The sequence below is a fragment of the Oncorhynchus gorbuscha genome, linkage group LG01 (genome assembly GCF_021184085.1).
Source record: "Oncorhynchus gorbuscha isolate QuinsamMale2020 ecotype Even-year linkage group LG01, OgorEven_v1.0, whole genome shotgun sequence".
Taxonomy (NCBI): domain Eukaryota; kingdom Metazoa; phylum Chordata; class Actinopteri; order Salmoniformes; family Salmonidae; genus Oncorhynchus; species Oncorhynchus gorbuscha.
This window is the reverse complement of record NC_060173.1, coordinates 89966936-89989036: the sequence shown is the minus strand read 5'-3', so window position 1 is coordinate 89989036 and position 22101 is coordinate 89966936. Positions and strand designations below refer to the sequence as shown.

The 22101-nt window shown below is 44.8% G+C and overlaps 1 protein-coding gene across 1 annotated transcript in view; it reads left to right on the top strand.

Moving 5' to 3' along the window:
* LOC124045622 (unconventional myosin-XVI-like) overlaps positions 1-22101 on the top strand; it is a 217297-nt gene that overhangs the window by 106034 nt on the left and 89162 nt on the right. The window contains 6 exon segments of the mRNA XM_046365059.1: positions 6086-6161; positions 10241-10391; positions 10538-10685; positions 10861-10971; positions 13837-13902; positions 18415-18542. Coding sequence (XP_046221015.1) covers positions 6086-6161; positions 10241-10391; positions 10538-10685; positions 10861-10971; positions 13837-13902; positions 18415-18542 — 680 coding nt within the window.

The following is a 22101-nucleotide window of genomic DNA, read 5'->3' as shown; positions in this document are numbered from 1 at the left end:
ACAATTTTGCAGATTAACACTGGAGTGATAAATGATCAGATGGTCATGTACAGGTAGAGATATTGGTGTGCAAAAGAGCAGAAAAGTAAATAAATAAAAACAGTATGGGGATGAGGAAGGTAAAAAATGGGTGGGCTATTTACCGATAGACTATGTACATCGGTTAGCTGCTCAGATAGCAGATGTTTGAAGTTGGTGAGGGAGATAAAAGTCTCCAACTTCAGCGATTTTTGCAATTCATTCCAGTCACAGGCAGCAGAGAACTGGAACGAAAGGCGGCCAAATGAGGTGTTGGCTTTAGGGATGATCTTCTGGAGCGCGTGCTACGGGTGGGTGTTGCCATCGTGACCAGTGAACTGAGATAAGGCGGATCTTTACCTAGCATGGACTTGTAGATGACCTGGAGCCAGTGGGTCTGGCGACGAATATGTAGCGAGGGCCAGCCGACTAAAGCATACAGGTCGCAGTGGTGGGTGGTATAAGGTGCTTTAGTGACAAAACGGATGGCACTGTAAAAAACTGCATCCAGTTTGCTGAGTAGAGTGTTGGAAGCTATTTTGTAGATTTGATTTTCGATTGGAGATGTTTGATATGAGTCTGGAAGGAGAGTTTACAGTCTAGCCAGACTGTATAGATGTCCACATATTCAAGGTCGGAACCAACCAGGGTGGTCAGGCGTGCGGGTGCAGGCAGCGACCGGTTGAAAAGCATGCATTTGGTTTTACTAGCATTTAAGAGCAGTTGGAGGCTACGGAAGGAGTGTTGTATGGCATTGAAGCTCGTTTGGAGGTTAGATAGCACAGTGTCCAAGGACAGTCCGGAAGTATATAGAATGGTGTCGTCTGCGTAGAGGTGGATCAGGGAATCACCCGCAGCAAGAGCAACATCATTGATATATACAGAGAAAAGAGCCGGCCCGAGAATTGAACCCTGTGGCACCCCCATAGAGACTGCCAGAGGACCGGACAGCATGCCCTCCTATTTGACACACTGAACTCTGTCTGCAAAGTAATTGGTGAACCAGGCAAGGCAGTCATCAGAAAAACCAAGGCTACTGATTCTGCCGATAAGAATATGGTGATTGACAGAGTTGAAAGCCTTGGCAAGGTCGATGAAGACGGCTGCACAGTACTGTCTTTTATCGATGGCGGTTATGATATTGTTTAGTACCTTGAGCGTGGCTGAGGTGCACCCTTGACCGGCTCGGAAACCAGATTGCACAGTGGAGAAGGTACGGTGGGATTCGAGATGGTCAGTGACCTGTTTGTTCACTTGGCTTTCGAAGACCTTAGATAGGCAGGGCAGGATGGATATAGGTCTGTAGCAGTTTGGGTCCAGGGTGTCTCCCCCCTTTGAAGAGGGGGATGACTGCGGCAGCTTTCCAATCCTTGGGGATCTCAGACGATATGAAAGAGAGGTTGAACAGGCTGGTAATAGGGGTTGCGACAATGGCGGCGTATAGTTTCAGAAATAGAGGGTCCAGATTGTCAAGCCCAGCTGATTTGTACGGGTCCATGTTTTGCAGCTCTTTCAGAACATCTGCTACCTGGATTTGGGTAAAGGAGAACCTGGAGAGGCTTGGGCGAGTAGCTGCGGGGGGAGGGGAGGGGGGGGGGAGCTGTTGGCCGAGGTTGGAGTAGCCAGGCGGAAGGCATGGCCAGCCGTTGAGAAATGCTTGTTGAAGTTTTCGATAATCATGGATTTATCGGTGGTGACCGTGTTACCTAGCCTCAGTGCAGTGGGAAGCTGGGAGGAGGTGCTCTTGTTCTCCATGGACTTTACAGTGTCCCATAACTTTTTGGAGTTAGAGCTACAGGATGCAAATTTCTGCCTGAAGAAGCTGGCCTTAGCTTTCCTGACTGACTGCGTGTATCTGTTCCTGACTTCCCTGAACAGTTGCATATCGCGGGGACTATTCGATGCTATTGCAGTCCGCCACAGGATGTTTTTGTGCTGGTTGAGGGCAGTCAGGTCTGGAGTGAACCAAGGGCTATATCTGTTCTTAGTTCTGCATTTTTTGAACGGAGCATGCTTATCTAAAATGGTGAGGAAGTTACTTTTAAAGAATGACCAGGCATCCTCAACTGACGGGATGAGATCAATGTCCTTCCAGGATACCCGGGCCAGGTCGATTAGAAAGGCCTGCTCACAGAAGTGTTTTAGGGAGCGATTGACAGTGATGAGGGGTGGTCGTTTGACTGCGGCTCCGTAGCAGATACAGGCAATGAGGCAGTGATTGCTGAGATCCTGGTTGAAGACAGCGGAGGTGTATTTGGAGGGCCAGTTGGTCAGGATGACGTCTATGAGGGTGCCCTTGTTTACAGATTTAGGGTTGTACCTGGTGGGTTCCTTGATGATTTGTGTGAGATTGAGGGCATCTAGCTTAGATTGTAGGACTGCCGGGGTGTTAAGCATATCCCAGTTTAGGTCACCTAACAGACCAAACTGAAGCTGGATGGCCTCACCATTCAAAAATTATGTCCAGGGCACAGCTGGGAGCTGAGGGGGGTCAGTAGCAGGCGGCAACAGTGAGAGACTTATTTCTGGAGAGAGTAATTTTCAAAATTAGTAGTTCGAACTGTTTGGGTATGGACCTGAAAAGTATAACATTACTTTGCAGGCTATCTCTGCAGTAGACTGCAACTCCTCCCCCTTTGGCAGTTCTATCTTGACGGAAAATGTTATAGTTGGGTATGGAAATCTCAGAATCTTTGGTGGCCTTCCTGAGCCAGGATTCAGACACGGCAAGGACATCAGGGTTAGCAGAGTGTGCTAAAGCAGTGAGTAAAACAAACTTAGGGAGGAGGCTTCTGATGTTGACATGCATGAAACCAAGGCTTTTTCGATCACAGAAGTCAACAAATGAGGGTGCCTGGGGACATGCAGGGCCTGGGTTTACCTCCACATCACTCGCGGAACAGAGGAGTAGTAGTATGAGGGTGCGGCTAAAGGCTATCAAAACTGGTCGCCTAGAGCATTGGGGACAGAGAATAAAAGGAGCAGATTTCTGGGCATGGTAGAATATATTCAGGACATAATGCGCAGACAGGGGTATGGTGGGGTGCGGGTACAGCGGAGGTAAGCCCAGGCACTGGGTGATGATGAGAGAGGTTGTATCTCTGGAACTAGGGGCTCCATTGTAAACTAAAACAATGATAACTAACCTGAACAACAGTATACAAGGCATATTGACATTTGAGGAAGACATACAGCGAGGCATAAAGTAAACACAGGTGTTGAATTGGGAGAGCTAGCTAAAACAGTAGCTAAAACAGTAGGTGAGACAACAACAGCTAATCATCTAGCACAACAACAGCAGGTAAAATGGTGTTGCCTCGGCAGGGAGGGTCGGATTAACTACACACAGAGCCTGAGTGCGGCTGGGGCCGACAGATAAAACATAAACAAGCAGAATGGAGTACCGTGATTGATGGACAGTCCAGCATGCATCAGCTATGTAGCCAAGTGATCAGTGTCCAGGGGGCAGCAGTGGGTGGGACAGGGAAGCTAGACTGGCGAGTATTATCCAGGTTAAGATAACTGGCTGGCTGTGCAGAAGGTAAAGGCCGCTAGCAGTGGCTAACAATGACTAAATAGCTTGTAGGTAGTTAGCTGGTTAGCTTCTGGAGGTTCTTGAATGTGTTCTAAAATTTAAAAATAATAGCGATTCCGTATCACATTGAGTGAGGCAGGTTACCAGAAGGTATAATCGAATTAAAAATCAACAAGAGATTGAAAGTAAATATGGGTCCGGTGAGTGGTTGGGATGCGGCGATTCAGACGGTCAGCAAGCCTGTGCTAACAAGCTAACAGTTAGTAGGCCGGGGCTGAACAAGGTAGCAGTTAGCGGACCGGGGCTAAACAAGCTAGCAGTTAGCAGGCCGAATTAGCAAGCAAGGACATAGCAAGGGCTAGAAAGTTAGCCTTTGGGGGACGTCGCGATGGGGTGAGTCTGTTTATGCCTCTTCATGCGGTGACATCGATAGACCGGTCGTGGGTCCGGATATTGTAGCCCAGGAGTATGCTACGGTGGTAGCACAGGAGCTCTGGCCGGGCTAGCTTCAAGCTAAATGGATGGAAACGCTAGCCAGGAGTAATCATCCGGGGTTGCAGTTAGCTAGTTAGCTAGTTGTGAAGATCCAGCTGAAAATGTTCCGTTTGCGGTGGGAATCCGGTGGGAATCCGGGGATAAAAAAATAAAATAAATAAGAGGTCCGTTATGCTCTGGTTAGAGTTGCATTGTTCGAACTGGCGAGAGCTTTCTGCGCTAAAGGTTAGCTGATGACCGGTTAGCTGAAGACCGCTAGCAATTGTTTGCTGACTGATAGCTGGTAGTTAGCTGGTTAGCTTCAGTTGAGGGGTTCCGGATCCGAAGTAAATATAAATACTTTAGAAAAAAAAGACAATCCGCGCTACATTGGGTGAGGCGGGTTGCAGGAGAGTATTTAGAAGTTGCGGTTTAGCAAAATGTTTTAAAAGATATGCGAAGAAAAATATGTTTTAAAAAAACAAAACGATATATACAAGGGACACGACACGACAAGACGTCTGACTGCTACGCCATCTTGGTTTACATACATGTTCACTGTTCATTTTTTATTCACTTTTGTTTATTATCTATTTCACTTGCTTTGGCATGTAAACATCTGTTTCCCATGCCAATAAAGCCCTTTGAATTGAATATAATTTAAATTGACAGAGAGCGAGACAGACAGAGTAAGAGAGAGACAGAGATACAGAGAGAGTGAGACAGAGGATACCAATTAGGATCTGGCTAAAAATACTTGAATCAATCATAGAGCCCATTGCCCTTTATGGTTTTGAGGTCTGGGGTCCGCTCACCAACCAAGACTTCACAAAATGGGACAAACACTAAATTGTGCATGCAGAACTCTGCAAAAACATCCTCTGTGTACAACGTAGAACACCAAATAATGCATGCAGAGCAGAATAAGACCGTTAAATTCTACAACCACCTAAAAGGAAGCGATTCCCAAACCTTGGATAAGAAAGCCATCACCTACAGAGAGATGAACCTGGAGAAGAGTCCCCTAAGCAAGCTGGTCCTGGGGCTCTGTACACAAACACACCCCACAGAGCCCCAGGACAGCAGCACAATTAGACCCAACCAAATCACGAGAAAACAAAAAGGTAATTACTTGACACATTGGAAAGAATTAACAAAAAAACTGAGCAAATTAGAATGCTATTTGGCCCTAAACAGAGAGTACACAGTGGCAGAATACCTGACCACTGTGACTGACCCAAACTTAAGGAAAGCTTTGACTGTGTACAGACTCAATGAGCATAGCCTTGCTATTGAGAAAGGCCGCCATAGACAGACCTGGCTCTCAAGAGAAGACAGGCTATGTGCTCACTGCCCACAAAATGAGGTGGACACTGAGCTGCACTTCCTAACCTCCTGCCCAATGTATGACCATATTAGAGAGACATATTTCCCTCAGATTACACAGATCCACAAAGAATTTGAAAACAAATCCAATTTTGATAAACTCCCATATCTACTGGGTGAAATGACCTGTTGCCACAAGAAAAGGGCAACCAGTGAAGAACAAACACCATTGTAAATACAACCCATATTTATGCTTATTTATTTTCCCTTGTGTACTTTAACCATTTGTACATTGTTACAACACTATATATATATATACAATATATATATATATATATATATATAATATGACATTTGTAATGTATGTGTAATGTTTACTGTTAATGTTTATGTCACTTTTGTATATTATCTACCTCACTTGCTTTGGCAATGTTAACATGCTTCCCATGCCAATAAAGCCCCTTGAATTGAATTGAAGTGACATAAGTATCTATATAAGCCAACAGAGGAAAATAAAGAGATCTGAGGCAGAAAGACGGAAGGGTGAGACTGGGGGCGAGAGGAGATGATGACAGCTACATATCAGACAACTGTTTTTGTAGATATGGAACACAGCAAGGACATTTGGGGAGGAAGGCATGCAAGATGTGATCTAATGCAGTTCCATGTCTTTTTTGATTTTCTCTGAAATAATGAAGGTGTGTGTCTCTGTTGATCCATCTCTCCCTGCAGACAAGCATCGTTAGCCAGCTGCTGAAGCACAGAGCAGACCCAACACTCCTGAACTGCAACCAAGACAAGCCCTCAGGTATAACACACTGACATACATGTACATACTCAATTTAAGCATGTGGTATTGAAACAAATACATGTATTTTTATTGGTCCAGTTGACCTGTGTCTGCCTAGCCTACTGTTCTAGTGATCACTCTGATAAAACGGAACCAACACACACAATCTAACCAATTCATTTGTGTGTGTGTGTGTGTGTGTGTGTGTGTGTGTGTGTGTGTGTGTGTGTGTGTGTGTGTGTGTGTGTGTGTGTGTGTGTGTGTGTGTGTGTGTGTGTGTGTGTGTGTGTGTGTGTGTGTGTGTGTGTGTGTGTGTGTGTGTGTGTGTGTGTGTGTGTGGAGGTGGAGGTTCTACAGTGCATTTGGATTCAGACCCCTTGACTTTTTCCACGTTTTGTTATGTTAAGGCCTTAATCTAAAATGGATTAGATTGTTTTTGTTCCTCATCAATCTACACAAAATATCCCAAAATGACAAAGCAAAAGTAGGTTTAGAAATGTTTGATAATTTCTTAAAAACCTGAAATATGACATTTACACAAGTATTCAGACCCTTAACTCAGTACTTTGTTGAAGCACCTTTGGCATTGATTACAGCCTCGATTCTTCTTGGTTATGACACTACAAGCTTGGCACACATGTTTTTGGGGAGTTTCTCCCATTCTTCTCTCCAGATCCTCTCAAGCTCTGTCAGATTGGATGGGGACCGTCACTGCACAGCTCTTTTTTAGGTCTCTCCAGAGATGTTTAAGCTCAAGCTCAAGTCTGGGCTCTGGCTGGGCCACTCAATGACATTTACGGACTTGTCCCGAAGCCACTTCTGCGTTGTCTTGGCTGAGTGCTTAGGGTAGTTGTCCTGTTGGAGGGTGAGTCTTCGCCCCAGTCTGAGGTCTTGAGTGCTCTGGGGCATCATCTCTGTACTTTGCTCCGTTCGTCTTTGCCTCGATCTTGACTAGTCTCCCAGTCCCTGCCGCTGAAAAACCACATCATGATGCTGCTGGTGGGATGCTGCAGAGATTGTTGTCCTTCTGGAAGGTTCTCCCATCTCCACAGAGGAACTCTGGAGCTCTGTCAGAGTGGCCATCGGGTTCTTGGTTCCCTTCTCCCTGATTGCTCAGTTTAGCCGGGCAATTAGCTCTAGGTAATGTCTTGGTGGTTCCAAACTTCTTCCATTTAAGAATGATGGAGGCCACTCTGTTCTTTGGGACCTTTAATGCTACAGAAGTATTTTGGTACCCTTCCCCAGATCTGTACCTCGACACAATCCGATCTCGAAACTCTATGGACAATTTCTTTGATCTCATGGCTTGGATATGCTCTGACGTTCACTGTCAACTGTGGGACCTTATATAGACAGGTGTGGGCCTTTCCAAATCATGTCCAATCATTTGAATTTAGCACAGGTGGACTCCAATCAAGTTTTAGAAACATCTCAAGGATGGCAAATGGAAACAGGATGCGCCTGAGTTTCATTTTGAGTCTCATAGCAAAGTGTCTCAATACTTATGTAAATAAGGTATTTATGTTTTTGATTTTTAATAAATGTGCAAACATTTCTAAAAACCTGTTTTCTCTTTGTCATTATGGGGTATTGTGTGTAGATTGCTGAGAAAAAAATATTTTTATCAATTTTAGAACAAGACTGTAACGTACCAAAATGTGGTAAAAGTCAAGGGGTCTGAATAATTTCCGAAGACGCTGTATGTTATTGCCCCATGAGGACAAGCTCATCCATTAACAAAACATAGAATTAACACTTACTCTACCTGAATCTTTCTCTGGACACACAAACACGCACACACACTGAGAGAATAGAAGTTTTCAGAATTCATCATCAGAACTAATTTGATTCATTCCATCATGTGTATGAAGGTAGAATATCATTACTCAAGTGCATTATCTGTCATTTATGTATAGAAGCAGAAGAGACTATCAGAGTATGACCACACTAACATGATTCCTTCTCAATTAATCTAAGTGTGTGTGTATGCAGGAGTGTGTGTGCCGTGTGTGTGTGTGTGTGTGTGTGTGTGTGTGTGTGTGTGTGTGTGTGTGTGTGTGTGTGTGTGTGTGTGTGTGTGTGTGTGTGTGTGTGTGTGTGTGTGTGTGTGTGTGTGTGTGTGTGTGTGTGTGTGTGTGTGTGTGTGTGTGTGTGTGTGTGTGAGGAGTTGAGAGACTGTTGCTCCTTGTCGCTGTTTGCGATAACACACAGACACTAGAGCTCATGTGGGTTCTATTTTCTCTGTCTACAGAGATGTATTAACAGACACTCTCCTGCTGATACTGATGTTATGTCTTACCTGTCTATAGCCCTGGGCTCCCTAGCTGAACAACACATATAAAACTCCTCAGGGAAAGTAGACTTTGTTCTTTGAGCTGCTATGGACTAGGTCTGTGACGATACCATTATCGCAATCATTTTTATATGGCAAAAAAAGAAAACACAAAGCAGACCGGACTCAAAAACCTGCTGTACATAAAATATTGTGTGCTTGGAATATAAATAAATGATATTTGTTTCCAACATTAGGGCTATTTTCCTGAAGAAGTGAAATCCGCTTGATGTTCTGTTTCCTTGCCACCACGATACTAACGTGCATCGCAATACTGGTATCATTCCAGTCCTTACTATGGACAACATTCTACAAGAGCTGCTTCTTAGCAACCACATGTGTTAGCAGAAATGCAACAGCAATGAAACCCACAGAGAATGCTGAATGAAACTTTGCAATTGTAGTGTGTAATGTAAAGACTGTCTCAAGCATTGAACATCAGTTGACCTCAATTATGGAAGCAGAGGAGAGAGACTCATGTTCTCCATACCAACCTCCCCATCATAGTGTGAGATACTTTAGGCCTATTGCGGCCCCCTCCTTTCTCCATGCCATCCCCTGGTGTAATCACAACACAGACTCTCTAGCAGTAATCTATAGTCCATTCTAACATGTAGGCTTAACTCAGGGATAGATGTGACAACACAGGGAGACAGAGAGAATCACATATTTCTCACTTAAAGCACCCCCACCCGCAACGTGTGTGTGTGTGTGTGTGTGTGTGTGTGTGTGTGTGTGTGTGTGTGTGTGTGTGTGTGTGTGTGTGTGTGTGTGTGTGTGTGTGTGTGTGTGTGTGTGTGTGTGTGTGTGTGTGAGCGAGAGGGGGGAGATATGGGTGTCTAGGGGGTTGTCACTCTCTATGAAATAAAAGAGGAGATATACAGTAGCAGTACTCCTCCCCTGTGCCCTTTTAGACCTCATTAAGGACTGAGGGTATCTTAACTCCCCCTGTCTCTGAAGCTCAGATGGATAGGTCCTCCATGGGCTTTGCACTCTGCACAGGCACATCCATATGGATGTGGGGTGGGGTCAGTGGGTAAAGACAAGGCCCTTAGTGAATTAGCCTGGAATGATTCAGAGCTTTGGATGGTACGTCTATATTACTCGTCGTTAATGTTCAGCTTATTGATCTTGGAGGACATTTTGTGTGTCTCGTTGACTGGCTGGTGTTCAAAGTCAATGTCTACGCAACAGTCCACATGTTTGCAAGCTAGATATGATTGAAAGTACTGAAAGTAACCATCAGTGACGTAAATGTCTTTTGACCACTATAAAGTGATGCTCCAGAAATGATGTATCATTTCAACCAGCCATTTTGAAAGTAGTGTTCACCAGCCAAAACGAGTCCCTGGTAATTCTGTACTACGTTTGGTGCAATTTGTATGAAATGTTACAAATTCAAATTTGTACAATATGTTATGAATTTGGAAGTTCTTATTTTAAGATCCCCGACTGCTTCTTTAAGCAAGTTTAAATACCATAAACCTCTGATGTGCCTTATTGCTGTTATAAACTGATTACCAACATTAATTGAACAATAAACAAGTATTTTTGCGTCATACATGTGGTATATTGTTGTCTGATATACATGGCTAAAATGTTTCAGCCAATTAGCATATAGGACCCAAACTACCCGGTTTATAATGCTTACCAAGTAATACATCTGTAACAGTCTGACAGAGAGGTGAAAACAGTCTTTCTCATTGTTAACTCTTAGTGGTTACTCTCTTAAATGAATCCCCTTTGCTCTCTGTCCTGGTTCCAGGCATAGCAGCATCTGACGCCATCATGGCTATGCTGTTGAGAGCAGAGGAATGCTGGGTAGAGAGACTGAAGGACCCCTCTGTCCCCCCGCCCCCTTCAGACGAGCGCTACGATGGAGGCGCACACGACCACACCATCCTCGTCAAGAACCTGTGAGTTTTTATCAACTCATCAAATGATCAAATGACCTCACTTATCTATATTATGCATTAATTATAGTTCAAGTGTGTTTCGATATCAGTATTCAAAAGCAAATGATACCCGTAGTAATCCTTTTACCCCCACTCCTACCCTGTAGAACCCCCCTGTCCATGTCCCTCTCTAAGAGGGACAGTCTGTTGGAGAGGTGTGCCATGTTCAGTGAGGTGGGAGGGGGGCTGAGCAGACAACCCTCACTGGACAACGGTCTGGACGGACCTACAGGACCCTACAGCAAACTAGAGCAGGCAAGTACAATCAATATCTGCACTACATCTAAGTGTACACTCAATATGTGCACTACTGCTATATACTTCACATCTCTACTACAGAAACGTTTACATGTACAGTATGAAAAAGTGTGCACATGCACCAAATCCATGTGTGGTTGCTATGGGTAACCTGTGCGGTGTTGTGTTGCAGGTGAAGCTGATGCCTCCAGCACCTAATGATGACCTTGCGTCTCTCAGTGAACTCACAAACAGCAGCCTGCTCTACGAGATGCAGAAACGCTTTGGCAATGACCAGATTTATGTAGGTAGAACACACACACAAACATGCACACAAACATACACACACACAAACAGTCACACACACACACACACACACACACACACACACACACACACACACACACACACACACACACACACACACACACACACACACACACACACACACACACACACACACACACACACACACACACACACACACACACACACACACACACACACACACACACACACACACTGACATACAATTGGAGTGATGTATGAGATGTCAGCTTGGACAATGGGCAGTCTTTCCCCTTGACTCTGCCCAGATTCAGAGCTGGGGAGGCGAACCAGCACCCTCCAGCCCAGCAGGCCAGTGACAGAGATGGGTGTTTTTGGCAATGGCTGGGACAGGGGAGGGAGTCCTGTTTTTGGTCTCTCTGTTGCCAGGCCAGGCAATGGTAACTGTGCTAGTGTGAGTTGTAGGGGTGGTACGTTCTTTGAGTCAGTCTTCCAACCCCCTCTCATCTCTCTGTTCTGGGATAGTGGCTGTTGTGTGATGGATTTGTGTGAGCTCTGGCCAGGGCCTGGTGTCTGGAAGGTGGCCCAGGAGACTCACTGTCTGCTGCCCAGGGACTTTGAGCCATGGCTGGGGGGATGAATATACAGTAACTACTAAGAGCCACATGTACATGCACGGATACACAGACACCCACATTAATGCACAAATTCACACAGACACACACATACACAAAGTAGACATTTCCTATGTTGGAGAATCAATGCTGGTTTGGTTCGATGGAAGAAATCCATGACTGCATTTATAAGAAATACTGTACACTGCTTTTCCTTTCGGCTTTTGGTCATTTTAACCACCTTTCATTGTCCCAATCTCCCTGAGTCTATTGTCTGGTCTATAGCTCAGCATGAGAGACTGTGCTGTTTAAAGACAGGAGCCAGATCAATGTGGAACAGCCTGGTTATTCTCATCATTGTGTGTGAAGAGGCTTCAATAGCCTGTTGTTACTGAACTACAGATGGAGGAGAGACTGGCTGGTTAGGTATGGAGGGGAGGTAAGAGAGGAGGAGGTAGATTGAGAGAGGACAGAGAAGAGGGGGATAGAATGAGATGAGGAGAAGGGAAAGGAAGAAAGAGATGATGGGAAAAGATAAGGATATTGGGTGAGGAGGAGGAGGAGGTGGAGGAGGAGGAGGAGGAGGAGGAGGAGGAGGAGGAGGAGGAGGAGGAGGAGGAGGAGGAGGAGGAGGAGGAGGAGGAGGAGGAGGAGGAGGAGGAGGAGGAGGAGGAGGAGGAGGAAGAGAGCATGGAGAGAGGAGGCGGATGAGAGAGGAGCATGAGGTAGAGGAGGGAGAGAGAGAGGAAACCATGGAGAGAGGGAAGAGATGGAGGAGAGGGAGGACAAAGCCATTGTAATGTTCCATATGCTCCCCAGCAGGGTGGTCAGAGACTGGGACTTTGATGACTGGGCTCCAGCCTGCTGCTTTGTGCTGGGATGGAGGGATGGTACACAGCCAAGCCCAGGGATTGGAGAGGGTTGTGGGAGGGATGGATGACAGTTGGGAGGTTTTGATGGTGGTTGTGAGGGAGTGGAATTTCAGTTTGTTCTTGATGCTACTATACGAGATTGAGAGCATGTAATTAAGTGTAAGGGTCACAGTTGACTTGCTTTGCGTTAAAGTTACCCTCTGACACAGATCTAGAATAATGTAATCCTGCCATTAGGGGTTAAAATGCAAAACTGACCTTAGAACAGTGTGTGTGGGTAACTTTGAAACTCATTAACCTTCAGCCCAGGCCTGAGGATAGGCAAAGCAGCATGTTAGCGTTTTAGTGATAACACGTCCTATCCAACCCCAGCAGGGCACTCCTAGGGGACAGAGGGTTAGCGTTTAGCAATTAGCCAACCTCAGGGTATTTGTGTGGGAGGTAGGGCTAGCAGCTTGTAACTGTACAGTAGTAGCTGTAAGGGTTAGGGTTTACTGTATGTCTCAGTCAGAGGAAGGGATTTTGGCAGTTAGTAGCCTATCTAAACAGCCTCAGGGTCTGTGCGTTGGAAGAAGGAATAGCTATTGAAATAGAATAAGAATACCTCTCTATCCCCATGCAGTTTTTGCTATTTCTGTTTATTAAAAGGGGTTTTGGTGGTAATGTTTTTTAAGTGATTTGCAGCGTTAGTTGCCGTTAAATGTCAAGTTGATTGCATATATTTCTTTTTCAAACGTTGACAGGGTCTCATGTCTGAGCAGACCACTATTTGGCAACATATTCTATTCACATGTCTCAGCCATATCCCCTGAACCCCTGAAGCTCATTACAGTAATATTGTTGACTATGTTTTAGTAATTTTAGTTATCATTAGAAAAGCCTTTCTTACCTCTATCACACTTCCTTGTTCGCCAAGGTGTACGCATGCCCCAGGAGCGTGTATCTGGGAATGAGCATATCCAACACTGTGGCAGCGCGGGAGAATACTTTTGTGAAGAGTTTTGTTATTCTCATAATGGTGTTTGTTGTCATGTTTGCCAAAGCATTAGTGCTGACACAGGCCTCTCCCATCCCTCGTTGTGTTTGGGGAAGGGATTTAGTTAGTGCTAAGTTGACCTTCAGGCTCCATGAAAGGGATGGGGCTTTGTGCTTCAACAATTAAGACGGTATGGCTCTATGTGAGCTTCTGTGTTTACCCCAGGAGTTTAGTGGCTGGTAATTTGACCATGCTTCAGGTCAAGACAAGATGCCTCAACGCCAATAGATCAGGATGAGATGTATACCCCTGATATTACAGTATTTCAACTGTAATAATCCATTATTTTATTAACGAGATGCATTTCACTCACTGTATGTCTCTTTGGTTAAAGAAGTAATGCAAGTTATTTTTTTCAGACCTACATCGGGCACATTCTCCTCCTGGTCAATCCTAACAAAGAGCTCCCCATTTACTCTTCACTGGTGAGTACACACTATACAGTAACCAACAAGATCTCATAGTGTCCCTTCAACATTTGACATTCAGTGCCTTGCAAACGTATTCATCCCCCTTGGCGTTTTTCTATTTTGTTGCATTACAACCTGTAATTTAAATATATTTTTATTTGGATTTCATGTAATGGACATACAGAAAATAGTCCAAATTGGTGAAGTGAAATTTAAAAAATAAATTGTTTCAAGAAATTACAAAAAATGTCAAATGTAAAAGTTTGTTCTTGCGTATGTATTCAACCTCATTGCTATGAATTCCCTAAATAAGATCTGGTGCAACCAATTACCTTCAGAAATCACATCATTACATAAGTCTTCCTGTGTGCAATATAAGTGTCACATGATCTCAGTATATATACACTTGTTCTGAAAGGCCCCAGAGTCTGTAACAACAGTAATCAAGGGGCACAACCAAGCAAGTGGCAACATGAAGACCAAGGAGATCTCCAAACAGGTCAGGGACAAAGTTCTGGAGAAGTACAGATAAGGGTTGGGTTGTAAAAAAAATATCAGAAACTTTGAACATCCCACAGAGCACCATTAAATCCATTATTAAAACATGGAAAGAATATGGCACCACAACAAACCTGCCTAGAGAGGGCCGCCCACCAAAACTCATGAACCAGGCAAGGAGGGCATTAATCAGAGAGGCAACAAAGAGACTGTCCATAGGACCACTTTAAGCCATACACTCCACAGTGCTGGCCTTTATGGAAGAGGGGCCAGAAAAATGCCATTGCTTAAAGAAAAAATAAGCAAACATGTTTGGTGTTCGCCAAAAGGCATGTGGGAGACTCCCCAAACATATAGAAGAAGGTACTATGGTCAGATGAGACTAAAATTGAGCTTTTTGGCCTTCAAGGAAAATGTTATGTCTGGCACAAACCCAACACTTCGCATCACCCCGAGAACACCATCCATGGGGGTGGCAGGATCATGCTGTGGGAATATCTTTCATCGGTAGGGACTGAGAAACTGGTCTGAATTGAAGGAATGATGGATGGCGCTAAATACAGGGACTTGAGGGAAACCTGTTTCAGTCTTCCAGAGATTTGAGACTGTAACAGAAGTTCACCTTCCAGCACGACAATGATCCCTAAGCATACTGCTAAAGCAACACTCGAGTGGTTTAAGGGGAAACATTTAAATGTCTTGGAATGGCGTAGTCAAAGCCCAGACCAATTGAGAATCTGTGGTATAACTTAGATTGCTGTACACCAGCGGAACCCATCCAACTTGAAAATGGAGCAGTTTTGCCTTGAAGAATGGGCAAAAATCCCAGTGGCTAGATGTGCCAAGCTTATAGAGACATACCCCAAGAGACTTGCAGCTGTAATTGTTGCAAAAGGTGGCTCTACAAATGATTGACTTTGGGGGGGTGTATAGCACACTCAAGTTTTCTGGGTTTTTTTGTCTTATTTCTTGTTTGTTTCACAAGAAAAAATATTTTTCCTCTTCAAAGTGGTAGGCATGTTGTGTAAATCAAATTATTACAAACCAACAAAATAGGAAAAATGCCAAGGGGGATGAATACTTTCGCAAACCACTGTATTATGGATGAACGTCTATTTTTTATGTATTAATTCCGCATGGTTACAGGTTTAATTCCACGTGGTTACAGGGTTAGAACAGAAACAACTCAAAGGTTAACAGTTTCACAGGCATTCATTCCTAGTGGTTAAGGTTAGGGCGATGGTTTGGGGAGGGCTCTGCAAATCAACTGACCTCATACCATTAAGTATCATCAAGTATTCTCAATATTTGCTGGAGCTTCGAAAAATGCCATAGCACAGTATGAGCAGTCAAAGCAGTGTGCTTCAAGTCCGAGCATCATGAGTTTGTGCCCAGTGCAGTGATTTAAATAAAATAATACCAATAATTGTGCCTACGACATTATCAGGACCTTTTCAAACATCCCAAATTAACATCTGTTTCTAGTGGTTAGGCTGACACAAACACATACATTTTGTCTTTATTTTCCTCTAGCTAGGGTGTATCTTTATGTTTTGTATTTGTATATACTCTATAATGTATCTTGTCAATATAACACAGAGAATATGTTAACAGTATGTGGTGTGTGTGTGTGTGTGTATTGAGTTTCCTGTTGTGTGTATAATTAGTTTATTATGAATGGATGAAGTGGGCCTTGATGTGGTCCATTAATAATGTAGTGTCTTCCTGTCAGTGATATACAGTGGCGGGCTGACTCTGCACTATACACTAGCTAGGCCAGGGAGAGATCCAGTTCAGAAAAACACACACACACACACACACACACACACACACACACACACACACACACACACACACACACACACACACACACACACACACACACACACACACACACACACACACACACACACACACACACACACACACACACACACACACACACACTGTATATCTGCTGGGCCGTAGCCTAGACAGGCATTTATGTAATGCATAAACATCTTCCTGTATCAGAGGTGCATTTACGTAACGCTGACAGAAACATGTCTCTTTCAATCTTAACATAAAGTACACATGTAAGCCCTCTTAGTTATTTCTGACACAGGTTTAACCTATAGTAGGCTATGTTTGCCGTACCTCACATGTGGTGCATTTGCCATACCATGCCTTGTGTGTCTACAATAGCAATGACAGCTGAATAGTCACATCAGTGGGACAATCTGTGCTCACTGTCTGAAGAAATACAATATGACAAGATGACAATCATCACTCAGCCCACTGCCCTAATGGCAGCTTAGAGTTTGCCCATGAAACGGGGGTTTAGGAGGTGTGTGTGTGGAGGGGGTGGGGTACCCCTAGCTTGGTTTCGGACAGATGCCTGACTTCCCTGGCAGTTCCATCGCTCCCCCCATATCTGTACCTCAAATCTGGCAGAATTTAACACACACCCAAGCCTCGCACGCACACTCCACCTGAGAGAGTGAGAGAGACATATGTCACAACATGTGTGAGCTGCTGCTAACAGGCTGTTACCCTCTGATGTCTGTCTACCCTTTCCACCAAAAACAACCCCCTTCCTCTCCTCCCCTCCAATCCCACTCACATCTGCTCGGTGATGGGGCAGACGTTTGGGGTTGGGGACTGCCTGGGGCTTGATTGAGTCTGGCTTGAGAAAGGGATCAGAGGATGAGTTTGGTACTGTGGCAAGGGCTGGGCAGAGTGGTGTGATATTTGGAGCTGGATTTTTGGGGCTTGCTGGACTGGGGAATGTTTGTTTAGGGGTTGGGTTTGTGGGGCTTGGCTTGGGTTGGGATAGGGAGCTTGTGGGCATTGTATGTAGTGTTTGATGTGTCTCAGGCTAGCACAGGAGTGGAGAGAAGCCACGCTGTACTGTACATGATTAGTGCCACAGAAACCCTTGAAATATAATACACTAGGTGTGGGGGAGGATTTAATGGCTGTTATGTAAGGCTTCAGGGCAACATGTAGGTGTGTGTGTTCTCTGTATGGCAACCAAGTGACAGGGTGGCATATGTGTGTATTTTCTCTTTTTTCCATTGCCCATCCCCTCCTTCTCTGCTTTTCCTCTCTCTGTATGTATTTTACACAAACTCAAACTCCGCTGCTCTGTCCTTCAGATGTCCTCCAATAGTCAGACAAAGCTATCTCTGCTCCTGCTCCTGCCCCTCCCTTCCCTCTCTTCCTCCCTTTCTCCCACTCTTTCTCCATCCCTTTTCTCTCTCCCCCATCCTTCCCTGCTGTGTACAACCAATCTCACCATTGCCTCCATGCCCGTCTGATCTAAGTGGCAGTCAGTCAGTCGGACACAGTCCAGCCCAGTGTCAGCATTCAGCTATTAGTCTGTTTGATGTTCTGCTAAATCAATGTGTTTAGTCAGTGGTATAGGCCGAGGCAAGGCACACAATGTGTACTACTGTTTTATATTTCTACAGTGCAGCCTATGAGAATAGATAAGCTTAACAGTAGTAGACTAGCAGCATGAAACAGTCTTTGAAACACTGCCTTTTAAAACGCCACCTCAACGCCACCGTTTCAACTAACCACTAATTGCTCCGTCTGTTTCTGACTGTTGGTTTACGTGGCCATAGTGCAGGTCTGGTGAGTTGTAAGCCACACTTTGTCAGAGTGCTGTGTTCCGCACACACCAGAGGAGGCTGGTGGGAGGAGCTATAGGAGGACGGGCTCCTGGAATGGAACGGTATCAAACACAAACTTATGGAAACCACATATTTGACTGCGTTCCAGCCATTTCATTGAGCCCTTCCTCCTATAGCTCCTCCCACCAGTCTCCTCTGACACACACTTGTAAAAGTATACGCAGGTTAGATCTGTGTAAGGATGAAACCAAGTGGTGTGTGCGTACATGCGTGCGGGTGTGTGCGTGCATGTCAGTGTGTCATGTAAGAATGGGCTGTAACTATTCTCTCTATGTAACTGTTAAGGATTATGACACTTATGTGGTCTCTCTATCCCTGTTTCTCTGTCTCTCACGCTCTCTCTCTCTGTCAGGTGAGTCAGTTGTATCTGAGTTCTTCAGGGCGTCTGTGCTCCTCACTGCCTCCTCACATCTTCTCCTCAGCAGAGAGGGCCTACCACATGATGCTGCAGGAGCGACGCCCGCAATGCTTCATCCTCAGGTACACGCAAACACAGAAAGAGAAAAAACACACACATTCAAATGGATGCACAAATGTGCACACACATACACACACACAAACACACACACTCACTAAACACATGCCAATATGGCTTCTGTGAGTATGCCAATATACATGCCAATATGGCCTCCCCCTCCCCAGTCTTTGAAGAGTATCTTAAATAATTTCCCCCCTCCCCCGTCTTTGAAGAGTATCTTAAATAATTTCCCCCCCCGTCTTTGAAGAGTATCTTAAATAATTTCCCCCTCCCCAGTCTTTGAAGAGTATCTTAAATAATTTCCCCCTTCCCCCGTCTTTGAAGAGTATCTTAAATAATTTCCCCCTCCCCGTCTTTGAAGAGTATCTTAAATAATTTCCCCCTCCCCTGTCTTTGAAGAGTATCTTAAATAATTTCCCCCTCCCCCGTCTTTGAAGAGTATCTTAAATAATTTCCCTCCCCCGTCTTTGAAAGAGTAATTTCCCCCTCCCCCGTCTTTGAAGAGTATCTTAAATAATTTCCCCCTCCCCCCGTCTTTGAAGAGTATCTTAAATAATTTCCCCCCTCCCCCGTCTTTGAAGAGTATCTTAAATAATTTCCCCCTCCCCCTGTCTTTGAAGAGTATCTTAAATAATTTCCCCCTCCCCGTCTTTGAAGAGTATCTTAAATAATTTCCCCCTCCCCGTCTTTGAAGAGTATCTTAAATAATTTCCCCCTCCCCCGTCTTTGAAGAGTATCTTAAATAATTTCCCCCCTCCCCGTCTTTGAAGAGTATCTTAAATAATTTCCCCCTCCCCCGTCTTTGAAGAGTATCTTAAATAATTTCCCCCTCCCCCGTCTTTGAAGAGTATCTTAAATAATTTCCCCCCCCCGTCTTTGAAGAGTATCTTAAATAATTTCCCCCTCCCCCGTCTTTGAAGAGTATCTTAAATAATTTCCCCCTCCCCGTCTTTGAAGAGTATCTTAAATAATTTCCCCCTCCCCGTCTTTGAAGAGTATCTTAAATAATTTCCCCCTCCCCCGTCTTTGAAGAGTATCTTAAATAATTTCCCCCTCCCCCGTCTTTGAAGAGTATCTTAAATAATTTCCTCCCCCCTTAAATAATTTCCCCCCCCAGTCTTTGAAGAGTATCTTAAATAATTTCCCCCTCCCCCCGTCTTTGAAGAGTATCTTAAATCCTTTCCCCCTCCTCTGTCTTTGAAGAGTATCTTAAATAATTTCCCCCTCCCCCTCTTTGAAGAGTATCTTAAATAATTTCCCCCCTCCTCTTTGAAGAATATCTTAAATAATTTCCCCCTCCCCCGTCTTTGAAGAGTATCTTAAATAATTTCCCCTCCCCCCTCTTTGAAGAATATCTTAAATAACCCCCCCTCCCTGTCTTTGAAGAGTATCTTAAATCATTTTCCCCCTCCACCCCCATTTGAAGAGTTTCTTAAATAATTTCCCCCTCCCCCCATTTGAAGAGTTTCTTAAATAATTTCCCCCTCCACCCCATTTGAAGGGTTTCTTAAATAATTTCCCCCCCCCCCATTTGAAGAGTTTCTTAAATCATTTTCACCCTCTCCCCCTTTGAAGATTATCTGAAATAATTTTCACGCTCCTTAATTTTCACCCTCCCCCTCTTTGAAGAGTATCTTAAATCATTTTCACACACCCCCCTCCTCTTTTCCCACTAGCAGTGATTTTGCTGATAAATACTTTGTTGAGGGAAAATGTAGTTATTATGATTGTGATATGTTGTTGTATGTTGTAGCATCTAGATGAATGCACTAATTGTAAGTCGCTCTGGATAAGAGCATCTGCTAAATGACTAAAATGGAAATGTAGATTGTTAACTCAGCATCAGTAAATGATTTAGAGTAGGTGAATGGTGAAGTGAGGACCACTGCCCAGTTTGTTCAAACCTACCCCAGCAGGTCAGTTAAATGCTCCCAGAGAGATTAATGAGCCTTAGTCTCGGCCCAGACCTGTTAAACGATCACAGAAAAAATGAATGGCTTCAGGGGCCTGGCTGGATGGAGGCAGCTTCCTGATTGCAATTAAACCCGTTACGGCTCTCCACCAACGTTCATGCTGAGTCGCAACGGATCTGGCAGCAAGTTAATGCATTTCGGCCATTGGCTATTCATCACACACACCTCATTTGCAGTCTTCCATGCTCCACTGGGCTGGAGGCAGTCAAAATGTTAGGTGCCTCAAGGGCAGGGTACACACACCTACACAATCATATACATTCAGTACACATGATCCCTGAAGGCCAGGGTATGGGCACATGCTCAGAAGCACAAAACACCCTTAAATTCTAATAGGGCTCTGTAAATGAAAAGAGAGGTAAACTGCTGTGTTCATACTCTCAGCAGGGTCATTAATAAGAGGACAAAATCACACACACAAACACACACACACACACACACACACAAATACACACAGTGCTGTCGTTAGTTGGGGCTTAAATTACCTCCTAAAGCCATCTGCCATCTGTGTAACGTAGCTGGCCTCTGCTCTGCGTGTGTGTGTGTGTGTGTGTGTGTGTGTGTGTGTGTGTGTGTGTGTGTGTGTGTGTGTGTGTGTGTGTGTGTGTGTGTGTGTGTGTGTGTGTGTGTGTGTGTGTGTGTGTGTGTGTGTGTGTGTGTGTGTGTGTGTGTGTGTGTGTGTGTGTGTGTGTGTGTCCATGTTGTGTAGTTAGACAGATCTTACAGTATGTCCAACTGTTAGGTTAAGTCCCCCACGGAGCAGATGAGTGTAGTTCACCACAGTCAACCTAACCCGAATGACCTCAGTGAGATGCCAAGTGGGTGGATCAACCTAACCTGAAGGACCTCAATGAGATGCCAGGTGGGTGGATCAACCTAACCTGAATGACCTCAATGAGTTGCCAGGTGGATGGATTAACCTAACCTGAATGACCTCAGTGAGATGCATCAATCTAACCTGAATGACCTCAGTGAGATGCCAGGTGGGTGGATCAACCTAACCTGAAGGACCTCAATGAGATGCCAGGTAGGTAGATCAACCTAACCTGAATGACCGCAATGAGATGCCAGGTGGCTGGAACAACCTAACCTGAAGGACCTCAAAGAGATGCCAGGTGGGTGGATCAACCTAACCTGAAGGACCTCAATGAGTTGCCAGGTGGCTGGATCAACCTAACCTGAAGGACCTCAATGAGATGCCAGGTGGGTGGATCAACCTAACCTGAATGACCTCAATGAGATGCCAGGTGGGTGGATCAACCTAACCTGAATGACCGCAATGAGATGCCAGGAGGCTGGAACAACCTAACCTGAAGGACCTCAATGAGATGCCAGGAGGCTGGAACAACCTAACCTGAATGACCTCAGTGAGATGCCAGGTGGCTGGATCAACCTAACCTGAATGACCTCAGTGAGATGCCAGGTGGGTGCATCAACCTAACCTGAATGACCTCAGTGAGATGCCCAAGTGGATGGATCAACCTAACCTGAATGACCTCAGTGAGATGCCAGGTGGGTGCATCAACCTAACCTGAATGACCTCAGTGAGATGCCCAATGGATGGATCAACCTAACCTGAAGGACCTCA